Here is a 13,565-nt window from a genome sequence, read left to right as displayed (position 1 = left end):
TGAGTAATACAATGTCGTTAAAGGGTTTTAACAGTTGTAGATGCCGTTTATAAAAGGAATATAAAGTTCCTATACATCCGTGTGGGCGTGTGTCTTACTTTAGGCAGCTCCTCGATCTGGTTGGCATCGAGGTAGAGTTCCTGCAGGGTCTTCTCAAAGCTAAAGATCTCCTTAGGAACAGTCTCCAGGCTGCAGTGGGAGTAGTCCAGCGATGTCACCGCCTCCTCCTCACCCCGCAAGCAGCGGCATGGCACCAGGCGAACAAACAAGCTCCGCTTGGACATCCTCAGGCACTGGAGGGGGAGACGGGGAGATGTGGTGAAGGGAGGAGGAGAGTGTTAGGCCATACGTCTACTGCCACTTTCACACTTCTGCTTCACGTGACCAGATTCTGACACGTTATGTTACACACACAGACACACAGATGTCTGATCAGTGCATCCTGACTCATCCGACTTGATGAGGCAGAACTCATACCAAAAACACACAGACTGAAAAAGCCTCCAGTTAATAAAAATGATATGAGGATATAAAAAGGACTGCAAAAACTGACATATTAGTCTGACGTTTATATTTGAACTTTGTACATTATACTACTTTTAATCATTGACCCTTGCAAACGTGATGTTTGTTATTATTTGTTGATTTAGTGAATTGAAGAGCCGGCCATAACAGAATGTGGCAACAGAGTCAACAACAACAACAACAACACCACGCCAGGATGGAGAATTAAAGTGATATATGTGCCAACAATCAGCCACAAATATGCAAAGAAAAAGCAGGATCTGAACAAACAGAAATTTCAATACATGTCAACCTGGTTCTTGTCGTTAATCATTAGTCATAATACCATTTTACATAACGCTCTATCGGTGGAGGGTTTTGTGAAACACACTCATCGAGAAGTAGCTAGAGTTGCGGCTCATTGCTTCATTCAACACGATCTTGTTTGTTTCAACAGTTGCTGTATGGGGATTTCTAGTGGACTACTTTCTGTGTTTACTTTCGGTGTTTAAGTGGTTGACATCAAATAAATCTGAATATCCTGGAGCGGTAGGTGGCCTGTGCTCATATCCCAAATATCTAACATTCCCCTGTAACATGGCATTACTGCTCAATGAAAAGGTTCAACTGTCTCATTTTTTTTACGAACCACACTCAAAAATTAGTATCCAATTGAGAAGGAGACCACGGTGTGATCCACTGCTTTCCAACAGCATCAGCAGATGTATTATAGCTCTTCAGTGCAGAGGCACTTCTGTAGAAAGGACCTTTGAAAACAGGCGTGGGCACACTCAACCCTTTTATTTTCTCTGAAGAATTGTGCTGCCAATGTATTCTCAAATTTGCATATAGATAACAGCTGATCACTGACAAAAGAGTCACCATTCACAGTGAGTGAAATAGTCATATGAAATGTACTTCCTTTTTATTTGAAAAAAGTTAAAACAAAAAAAACAAAAAGAAGCCAGACACATTTTGAGTTTCTCATTTCTGTTTTTCTGGTGGGAAATTATTTTGCCGAGAATTGACATATGCAAACAATACGAGAAGTTGTTCATTATCTTGGGTATACTGCGTCCTCATTTGGGTTGAAGCAGAGGATGGAAAATACAAAAAAAAGAAGTAAGCCATGAATAAGTCATCATTTCAAATCCTTGTCCTTGACTATTCAAAACTCCCTCTACTGCAAAACAAAGAAAAAATCTTTTCAGCTTTCAATCTGGCGGGGGGCTTCAGGGGCCGAGGGGGAGGAGAGTAGTAAACCTGTCCTTTAACTGTGCCATGTATATATAATATTTATAGCTCGACGTCCACACAGACGTTTTCCACCGAGTACAGTATACACTATGGAATGTGTTCTGGTCAACAGCGGCTTTGTTCCTCAGAGCATGTGGAGAATGTGACCCCCCCCCGTCTTAATCTGAGCGCCGTCCCACAGCACATAATCTCCGAGTCCTTCACTCACTGTGTATCCCCGACTGTCTAACTGAGCTGTAAAATTGTGATAGCCTTGACCTACACTGTTGGTGCAGACGATGTGTGGGTGTGACCACATGTTTGTGTTAGAGGTTTGCGAAGAGGAACTACACACTCACTTCTGGGTGCTCAGATGTGCTTTTTCTGGACGGTGCAAAGTGGGCGTGACTTTATCTGGAGCTACTCAAGATATGACCTCATAACCTACCTTGGCATTAGTCATGAATTTAATAAAGCCAAAAAAAAAAAAACATCTCAAAAGACAGGTGCACTAAATAACTCTCGATTTCAATATTTGAAGCTGGAACTTTCAAATCATGCCAAAGATGACTCAGAGGAGGACCGGTCAGCCATCCCTCCATCTCAAACTCATTAAAAAAAAAACGGGTGCATCTGTGCACACGCCCACATTCACATGAGGTATGCACAATCGAGAGGCCTGTCAAACTCCCACACACTTTTGTACTATAGCAGCAGGCGGCTCATGTATAAATACTCTGAGTAATCTGGTCTATCACCAGAGGGGATGACAGAGGGCTTGGCTCCATTCACCCTGAGTAACAAGCACCGAGCATATGGATGACGCATGCTATTCGGAGTGGGAGGCGAGGGAGTGGGATGTGCGTTCGGGGGGGGAAGATATCAAGAGCCAATAGCAGATAAAGTGTTCATGAGACAAGTTTGGGGAGGGAAAGATGTATTAAGCAGCAAGAGAGAATTAAAAAGGAAGACGATACTGGATGTGGCGAACATGTTAAAGCTGGTAGAAGAATTTAATCTCGCTTTAAGGATGGGTTCTAAGTGACGTCATCGAATAATGTTGAATGACCAGGAAATCCGAACGTGGGCAGATAGTTCGGAGTCCACAGCCACTCTGGCGCCTCTGCAAAGCTACACTCGGGTTCAGGTTTGATTTTGAGCTAAATGCTCAACATGCTAATCTTTAGCATGTTACTGCACGCTATGTCTCGATTAGCCAACATTGTCCACTCTACTTGGTAGCCTTAATGAATTATACATACACAGTTTTATTCCTGCACCGCAGAATTATATAACCCAATCCTTGATTCTTAAATAAGAACAGACTCAAAGCCTCATATTTATATGCTTTCTGAAAATGCAACGAGGCGCCAAAGCTTTTGTATCACTGGCAGTTTTATTATATAAACAGCGATTTGATTAGACCAGACATATTGTAATATGTCAATATGTTCACACTCAAAGCCTGCCAAGAAATGATGCAGCGCTCAGGGTTTTTTTTAAATTATCTGCTGCATCCACCCGACTCCACACTGCAAAAATCTGCATTAAACCAGCTGACCAACTGAGAGACAAGGTCACAGTCAACCCTCAGAGCTTTCCTCCCTGAGAAACGTCAGCTGGAGAAGATCAGAGATCTCTTCCCTGCCCAAAAGTAGCAGAAAGACCTAGGCTAAATAACTGTTGGAATATAGATACAAAATACATTTGAAAAAAAACAACAACTAGGGAAAATACTCAGCTATTGCTTTGGGTGACATATCTTCCTACCAAACATGGGACTGTAGTTACTGTAGTACACCACCTTGGTGCTGTCAAAACTCACTAGAGCATCAACGCTGAAAATAGCACCTAAAATATTCACAATTTACTAGTAAAGTGCCCAGCTGTTTAAGTTTTAATTCAACCCATTTTTTTAAGTAGGTCAAAGTTTTGAGAGATGAGGACACATGCAGAGTTTTGGTCTTTTTGGTCTTTTCGGGGGATTTATTGACCATATTAAAACATACAGAATATCTCTAGCCTTATTAAAAAAGAAAAAAGAAAAAAAAAGAAATATGTTGCACAATGTGATCAACATGCCAAGTAAGATTGCCTAACTTTGAATGATAACCTTCTGAGTCAGGAACTACCGTCCTCCAAAATAAACTTTACAGGAGGAACTGCAGCCTCTTCAATTAGGGTGCGTCACGCCCGACTTACAAGCATCAACAGATGAATGTAGAAACAGCAGCATTTGCATAATGCAAAACACACATCTATTCACTGCTGCACAGCACAACTGCATTATTTTTTCCCCCAAACTGCTGGTAGAGTACCAGCACCAGTGTAGTTGAACATCTATTTCTTCCCTACTTAGGGATTTTTGTGCTACGAGAGTTTTTACTTTATGTTCCTTGCAGGGAAACTTTCTCGTAGAGTGGAGAGAAAGTGAAATGGGCTGGATAACTGTGGCAGTGCTCGGCTGGCTGTCCGAAGCCCCCTGAGAGTAATCTGGAAGGCAGCACACTAATGAGACCCACACAGCCTTCAACATAGATAGGCTTATCCACTGACCTACATGTTATTGGAATGATGAACCGCCTACATTCACCCAGCTTTAGTCCATCAAGAGCATTTGACTTTTTGATCTGTAAAAGTTCAAGACATGCAATAGAGATTTCCAGACATGTTAAGCTCTTGGTTGAGATTCATCCCCCCTTTCTTAACCTACTTATTTAAGCAGCACATTCATTTAAATTCACTGTGCTGGTAACAGCTTGACCCGATAGCTGTGAACTTGTTCAAAAGCCTAAAAACGAGAAAACACTAGCTGTATTTATCCAGAAATTTCCAAAATGTGTGGGCATGTGTGAATGGTGGACATGTGACTCGGGCGCCTGGCAATCATCCGTGTGGTTTCCTCTGTGCAACAGTGAATGAAATAGTCAAAAGGGGGCAGGCCAGTCACAGATTCCCACTTTATTCTCCCAGTCAGGGACAGGAAACCCCTTCGCTGTCACAACCTCTCTAGCTGTAAGTTAAGTGCCTCCTGGGTCAGTGATGTTGCTATGGCGACTAAAGTCAAGGGTGGGGATCAGCTCGCCGACCCCCAAAGTCATGCACAAAAAGCACAGCTGAGTTTGTTCAAATGTACACGTCGAAAAGAAAGGGGGAGAAAAAAACCCCCCGCTCTTTGAGAGAGGTGGTCCTGTGGTCAAAATGACAGATTTGTTGAAAGTAAGATTGAAAGTAAACTCTAAAAAGACAGATGGGGATTGTCTGAGAGTGTGTGAGTTTCCCAAAAAAGATTCCTGGTAGAGTCCTACCACAATAACCAGCTAGCCTTCTGGCCTACTTCTCTGTAGGACAGTCATTTAATTAGGGTCACCAAATAAACTCATATCAGTTCTAATACATTTATTTTATAACACTGAATCCTATATGAAAGGGTAGTATAAGATTTATTTGTTTAATTAATGATAGGAAATTAAAATAATGACATAGCCTGTAAACTTCGCTTAAATGCATCTATAGTATAGAGGTTTTCATTAACGTGCATAACGTATCTTTCTTTGAAATGGCTAGTTTACCTTTTTTAAAGATGATTTAAAGTGATGCCGAAATGGCCCATTGTGAACTGGGTTGCAATGGTTGGTTATGTTTTAAAAGTGTAGGGGGGGAGTTTGGAAAAAACTGCGATAGTATGTTTTGGGAACAAATGTATAGTTTTGATTGTGTCCGTTTCAAAAACATCCATTTTATTTTGCATTTCGTGTCTTACAAGAGGTGAAAAGGTATTTAATATAAGCCCAGCAGACATTGCTGTAACCCTGTTGTGTCTGTGTGCATGACGGCTTAAGCGGAAACAAAAGTGCAGCATTTGACAGTAGCGAGCAGCTTGTGTTATTTATAGCAAATAGTACTCGTCTGGCTGATATGGCAGAATGTGATTAGTACGGGCTCTCGCCTTATGAAAGGAGCTTTTGATCCAGATTGCAGCGGACTGTTACAGGATTGGTGGGGCCACGGCTGAAATTTTATATTAGAGATTATGGCAACAAAAACAATGCAGGGGAAGAAAGATAAAAAACAACAAAAAAACATAACAGCTTGCAGCGCCTGTGGGATACACTTGAATTGCCTCCGTCTGTGGAGGAAGAGGAAAGAAAAAGTCACTTCCTCAATGTGGGGCGGAGTGCCAGCGAGCTATAGGCTTGTTTTCACACTGCCTGTGATGGAGATTTAAGTCTCTGCAAATGAGATCATGTCCTTTACCATGGAGATCCGCTTTATTATTCACAACTCGGTGCAGAAAGAGAGAAAATGGATTACTCTGTGCATTCAAGTAGAATTCACACAATAACTATTTTCCTGGATTATAACACAACATCAACATTTTACACAATATTTGTTTGATGAGGTGTGAGCACTGTGCCAGCCTTTTAAATGGTACAAGGCAATTCGGCCTTGGGTGCGTATTTTAATGAAAACTCAACCCCTGGCATTTGTTCCCGGTGTTCTTCATCACTGTTTTGGTAGAAGGAAATACCGGAAGGAACAAATTAATTGATGGTGAGGTGAAGAGTGGTTCATGTGGATTTCAAAAAAGTAAGTAAGTTGGAAAAGAATATATATTTTTTAAAGACACGTTAAAGAAACTAAACTGTTAAATTTTAGTTCACTATAAGTAGACTACATATCGCCCACCCTGATCTGGTAGTTAGCATGCTGGCATTCCCCCAAAGTAGGACACGATAACACAGAGCAATCCATGAATACAAAAAAACTGAGCGACGGGAAATGATGGCTGGAATTACATCTGAAATGGGTAGAAAGACAACCGCGTTGTCAGTATCAGTAGCGGGGGGTATGCGGCTTAGTGGAACCTGAAGTTCCAGTTTCACTCTCCCTCCGGTTTTGGTTCTCACCGGCGTTCTTAGGTCTCAGTGGTCTTGCGTGACTCCAGAAAACAAAACCATGATTGTTTTCTTTGAATTCACAGTGAAATGAGGGTAAGTAATCCGATCTGTGACAAAGACAAAGTGTCCTTGTACAGCATCTTCCCAATTTTCGACTCAGAATGGCTCCGATAGGCTGAAGTCATCATAATAACCAGACTTGTATCTGTTACATTTACATGTAACCAACACACATTTCTTTATATCAGGGCATGTTTTAGTATGGCTTTGCAAATCAGCTTAAATCTGCATGACTGTAGCAGCAAAAGGCCACTGTGCGTCATATTATTATGTACATTACTCAACAAGCTGACGCTTTAGAAAACAATAGAATATGCAGCTGCTTTATCTTTGGGACACTGTGTGTGTGTGTGTGTCATTATACAACAAGACATTAAAACAACAAGCAGACCATAAAGTACAAATTATTGCTGCGCTGGAAGAAACGCTTGAGAGAACGCAAATAATTCAAATTCTCCCTATTCGCAGAGGAAAGAAATATCTGCTCAGTCAAGCCATTATCTGTTTCACCGCTCTGTACAATAGCCTGTATTGACCAACACATTGTTTAATGATGCGGTCCTCCCACACACACACAATGACGCACAGCCCCCAGTCTAGTTAAGTCCACTAGGGCAGGGGTTCTCAGCCTTTCGTAACTCAAATCAAATTCTGATTGTTAAAACATTTCAGAGGACTCCCCTTCTCAAGAAATCATAACATGAACAAAAACTGCTACTGGTACAAAATGGATTACTACACAAGTATAATGTATTTAGATGAATGCTTATGTTGATCAAATACAAGTATTGCTTAATGATGAATAAAAGAGCCTGCTGTTCTTTAAAGAGCTTATGAAAACAAGCTGACTGATAATATTCCCATCAAATGAAATGAAGCGTGTACATATTCCCATAAAACCTTTCACTTAGCCGTCTCGTCTAATTGAAACCAACTTAAGTTGTAATGGGGTACACTTTATTCTCCCTTTTCAATCTCTGCACACTCGGCCTGCCTCACAGTGCAGATGACTGCAAATATTCTGAATCCAGGCGATTCCCTTTGAGATGCCTATCATAATTACTCTTAATGAATAATTCCCATGTTATTTCTTTGGACACGGATGGGCCCGGGGGGCAAATGAATGCAGTCTTATTTCCACTTCATTGGTTCGGGTCTTCACAACTGGGAGGTTATGGAGATGTCATGGATCCCCCAGAGAAGGACAAAAGACTAGGCACAAGGCGGTCCACGTACAAAAGGTTATGTCCTCTCTACCGTGCAACGAGATTAATAAGTGATTAATAAGCATGTTTATCTTTTGACCTTTCGTGCAAGCTGGCGATAGTCTGCTCTGCAATTTACTTGAAATGTCACTGTTAAATATATGTGCAGCTCTAGCATTTATGCAGTGTACTTTATAACATAAGGTAATGCTGTCACAATTAATTGATTCATAAATTTAACATTTAACAACAAAAGAAAATTATGTCTCATAATCAGGAGTCTTGAAGTCATTGTGGTTTTTCCACAATACTGACTGGTGACAGGGGTCACATCTTATAGGATCCTTCGTTTGGGATCCCAGATGATGATGCGTAACCCTTAAAAAACAAACCCCAGGCCGTTCGGATTGGCAGTTACACCTCCTCCACTCTAGTGTCGAACACCGGAGCCCCCCAGGGTCAAGTGGTCGGCCCCCTCCTGTTCATGCTGTACACGCTCAACGGACACTTTTGCATGTGTATTTTGTTATGTAGCGAAATGAGATTAAAACTTCTGTTGCACAAACCTGTTCTACAATGACAATAAATCAACCTTGAAAAGACGTGTGTGAAGTCATGCTTGTCATTAGTGGGAATATCCAACACCACAGGTGCAGCATCAACTACTTTAGTCAGTGTTGCAAATGCAACGCGCACCCAGCACACACAGGTCGGCTACAGGTGACGCAGGTAGACTCGTCGACATGTTCTGATAATTTGCATGCTAGTTATCTGGAATCTAGTCTGCAATCCACCGACAAGCCTCTTGGGTGAACTGTTCAACGGGGAGCGCCGACTCGACATGGATTTGTGTCTGATCTGGGGCTTTCGTCTGGGAGATCCAAAAGCTGTCGGCGAATGAAAAATCAGGACGAAAGCCATGATGTGTGGACTCGGCCTTAGTTTTAAATGAATGAAAGCTTTTTAGAGAGTCCTCTCTTGATATAATTATATCATACATGTATGTATATGTACCATTTGAAGGTCAAGTACTTTATAGGCGAAGCTTTATGACAACAACTACAGCCACAGCCTATATGGACGACCTTCTTGCGTCACTGAAAGCCACTTCCTGGCGACTAGAGACTGACGATAATTCTGCTGAGATGTGCAGCAACAGGGCATCCTGTGAGACAAGCTCACCACAGCCGTCAACCGATGTCAACTATCAATCCCACTGTCATGTCAAAGAATGTGAAAGAGAAACATTCAAGTGAGGGTTTGTTTTCATATTCTTGTTGCCCCTGTAGAGGCAGGCTAGTCTAATGAAAGAAGAAATCTAAGCAGGAAAGTATTTTTTTAAACTGGGTTTCACCTGCAGCGGAAGTCACAGATCAAGTATGTGTGATGAAAGTTGATTTTCTGAGCCACAGTTGCAGAGAAGCCAATTAAATGTGTGCAGCATAGTGAAATGAATGTGAGGTAAATTGAATACTGCTTGGTATTCTATGTAAAACCCAGGAATGTGGCCAGAAAGGCCTTGCTTATCAAAGAGATGTAGTAGATAGTAGTCTTCTGTGCCTGAAAGACCGCAGAGCTGACTTTTCAAATGAACTCCCTGCTTTATCAACTGTGAGCTATCGGCCTTTGGTAGCAAAGCACTCATGATTTTGGCCCTTTCCCCTCGCTCTACATGCATCATTTTTATTCCTCCCTTTTCCTACTATTTCTCTCATCGCTTTATGTTCCATTTCTACAATGCTCCCAATGTTTGCTGACGTTTTTTTTTTGCAGCACTCTTAGGGTCCATAAAGTCCCTCTCAAAGTCATGCATTTAAAAAAAAAAAAAAAAAACGTGACAAGCTTCTTTTTTTTTTTTGCTTTCGACTGCTGACCCGCTAGAAGGGTTTGCATAACTGTTTGCACAAAATGTTTCTTAACTTTCCCCTTTCCCCCAAATGCATAGAAAATGAACGAGCTTGCTCCAAGCCAACCTGTTCAGAGCCCAAAAGTTAAGAGAATGTCTAGATGGTGATTTAAATGATGTTATTGTCCTTATGATAACAAAAAAACATTTATGTCCAACGGCGTTCAGAATAGAAGCCTGGGTTTTTTGGAGAGCAGTTTCTTCCTCATTAAGACCTAACCAGGTCAAAGAAAAAGAGAGCCCTGTTGGTTATAAATAGTAGTCTGCTCAAAAATCCCCTTAATTAAATATGAGAACCAGTTAAATATGAGCCCATGAGATTAATTTCTACAAGAGGAGACCTGAACGATGTCACACTAACTATAAGGAGAGTGTGTACGCTCATGAAAACGTAGCTCGTTTCCAAAATCCAAAGTCCTTCGACCGACAGTGTGCTTACATAGTGCAGCCCTGATGTAGAAGTACATCAATAGTTTTCTGGACGTGTGATTTGGTGTCAACTTATGGAAAAGAGAAAAAAAAAATCAACATGGAGGTGTGAAAGTTATGCAAAGAGAGCAGCTGTGAGTTTTGGGGGAAACCAAGTAGTCAAACAAGTAAATGTGGAAGTGTTCCACTTTTATATTCAAGCTTTAAAAAACCCAAACCTACTCCTGTTAGTAGTATTACATAAAAAGTGTTGTAAAAACAGATATACTGCGACCTGTCATGATGCATGGTATTACAACAGAGTAAACAAACAAAAACAGACATCAATTAAATATCCACAAAGGCCGTGAGAAAAAAAAGCATCCACTTTGGTGAGGTTTTGCTCGTCCACCATTGCTTTTGAAATGTTTCCTTTGATTGAAAACAGCATTCAAGCTGAAATATTCTTTCTGGGGATGAAGAACGGTTGTCCAAATCCTGCAGAAGCGTTCCAGCCACAACATTTTCCGACCCTCCTCTCTCCACTGGTATGAGCCAACATTAATGCAAAGCTGTGTCTCGTTATATTTCCATAATGTGCTGTTATTCAGATTTATGATAATGCTTTTACTTTTAGCATATTGCGGTGACGCAGCATTTGACAGACACAAATATAGCAGTGCATGGCAGAGCTCCATCCATTCTACACTAGGATCACTCCCGCGTGACACTTAGAATATAGATTTACATTATTTCTACATTATCATTATTATATGACATGAATGCACAGCACGTTCAAGTGCTTCAGCCCAATGTTGCTTGTCTCGTTTCCAACTCGCAAAACTCAAGAGGACCTGGAGGGCTATATCTGCTCATGATCTAGGCTACTTCCGCAGATGGCCCAGAAGGGAGAAATCAAGAGGAATGGACGGTAAATTAGCAAGAAATTAAAATATATACAGCACACAATGAAGGCTGTTATCCTTCGCTCTGTGTCAATTAGACAAGTCTTCACAAATTCAGTTAAATAATGTGACACCAAAGAAGGGGTTCTTAAAAAGCTCTCATTGATAGCAGTGTTTGAAAGATGGTCTGGTTTGATGAAGATTTGATCTGGTTAAAAAAAAATAGAGACAGGACTGTGTTTCAGATACAGTCGCTTGTCTGTTTGTCTGTTTGCCCATGTGAGCAAGAAAAACAGGGGAGTGAGATGCCGTTTGCCAAGTCTCAATAACCAGGTCAGACACATTCAGGTCAGAGTCATGTATCCATGCAGACAACTGCCACATTTTCCTTGTTTACCTACTGGAGAATATGGACAACGTTTCCCCTAATGGCTTGTTAAAAGTCATACAGTGTGCTCATTAAATGCAGTTTTAAAAAACGGTCAACAATGAAAGAGCACAAAGCAAGGTGGGTCAAAATATAGCATTCAGTCTTTCCCAACTCTCAAACGCAACCTTCTCCGATTTAGAGAACCACGGCCCTTTGGTTAACGGAAAGTACTGTAAATATAGGCAATACGTATATTTCTTTTTACAATTATGAATTACATTTTAATTTAAGAGGAATCAGAATATGCATAGTAAAGAGATAAAATATTATATATTGATATATCCATGCAAAATTGAAGTAGAGAAGGACATTCAGCACTCAGCGAAAAAAGCTCCAACTCCTCATAACAGCAGACAGTGACACTTAGAGACTATCTGGTGAACAAAGTAGAGCATTTATCAGCTAAAGACTCAGGTATTTCCCTCAGGGGTTGGGAGAGAACAAAAATAGCCAAACACAAAGAGTGATTTTGGCCCTACATTTATTTGGCGGTTAGAAGCACGACTCCAAAATGAAACTTAATGTTTCCCTGTGTGCTCCCAACTTGTTTCCGTTTGCCTTAAAGTGTCGCAAAAAAAATCAGTTATTGCAAGTTTTAAGTCACTGAGCAACAATTCTCAGCCACACGAGGGGCTGCACCTTATTATCCTGAAAATCTGAGGGTCTAAAAATAGCAAAATTGCCTCCCAGCAAAGTCAGCGCTGTCAGTGAAACTGGGCATGGATTAATCAATTAGATATTCTGGTAAGATATCAAATCACGTTCCAGGATAGTTAATTCAATTAATAATCTTCAACAACTACTACACGGTATGAAAGGAACTATCTCTAGCAATAATGGCAGTAAGACAGTAAGACTTCCAATAAAATAAAGACCCTCCACTGGGAGCACATTTCAAAACTGCTGGCATATGTTTAACGACATCCTTTCCAGCAAATACATCATGTCAAAGAAGTCACTTTAGGAATATCAACTTTGAAGAAAAACCTTGAATGCGGTTCTGTGAATATTCCCCCCAAAATATGCTAAAAGATCCTGCAGCTACAATTTATCTTGAGGTTGACCTGAGGTCAAATTGTAGCTCCTTGAAAGCAGTTACATCAGAAACAATGTGTGGGACAAATTGTCATCTTCTGTTTTAGGACTCGGTGTGGTCGAAAAGAGGATTTGGGAGGAAACACGAGCTCCTACCCTCTCAACTGCTGTAACAAACACACATCGAATGCACTTGTAAACAACAGCAAATAGCCACCGCTAATGTGTGAATGCGTGGTAGTCTGTATCAGTCCATCAACTGACTGACAGATGTATTGATTACAGTGCAGCAAGAGCGCTTATCATCCTGAGGTACACCACTCGCTTTCTGCCCATGTAATTTTGTGTTAATTCATGAAAAAGAGAGAAAAACAATCGATACTCCAGACAAAAGGGGGGGGGAAGATGTGGAAATTAGAGACTGGAATGTTGACCTTGGTTTAGATCAACGTATCAAATGAAGATTGATGAAAAGCCTGCAGCGGTGGTAAAGTTATGCAAACAGAGCAGCTGTGAGTTTTGGGGAAAACCATGTAGTCAAACCAGTCAAAGTGGAAGCTTATCAAAATCTGTAAGCTTAAAAAAAAAAGGAGGAAAGAAAGCCAAACCTGTTCCTGTCAGGAGCAGCGTAGAGATTAGTTATTGGAGACCTCCCCTATCATACGGTAAGTTCAGCAGCGTCTGTCTCACTCATCATCAAGATGTTGGGGGGTTAAAGGACGAGTTTTAAACTTCATTGTATTCTATTGTCAATAGGGCACGATCTGAGCTTTTTTTTTTCCTTTTAAGAGGAAATAGGATGCTGATTGCATACAGAGCTAGTTTGGCAGGTGTATCATGTCTCTTGGCCTCCAGGAGAACAGGGTGGGGCACTCTTGTTGTTACTTGTTAGAGTTGGAATAGTGTTTGACGTAAAAACATCACTTCCGTGTGACTAAAACAGGTTTCCTTTGAGAGACATTTCAAATCGAAATC

The 13,565-nt window shown here is 41.0% G+C and overlaps 1 protein-coding gene across 2 annotated transcripts in view; it reads right to left on the bottom strand.

The window, feature by feature from the left end:
• erbin (erbb2 interacting protein) overlaps positions 1–13,565 on the bottom strand; it is a 44,694-nt gene that overhangs the window by 22,322 nt on the left and 8,807 nt on the right. For both annotated transcript variants that reach the window (XM_084035745.1, XM_084035746.1), the window contains exon 3: positions 99–293. In XM_084035745.1, coding sequence (XP_083891871.1) covers positions 99–284 — 186 coding nt within the window. In that variant the 5' untranslated portion in view covers positions 285–293. The remainder of the gene's footprint in view (positions 1–98; positions 294–13,565) is intronic.

The sequence above is a fragment of the Eutrigla gurnardus genome, assembly GCF_963514095.1.
Source record: "Eutrigla gurnardus genome assembly, chromosome: 19".
Taxonomy (NCBI): Eukaryota; Metazoa; Chordata; class Actinopteri; order Perciformes; family Triglidae; genus Eutrigla; species Eutrigla gurnardus.
The sequence above is the reverse complement of the archived record's forward strand: the minus strand, read 5'-3'. Positions and strand labels throughout refer to the sequence as shown.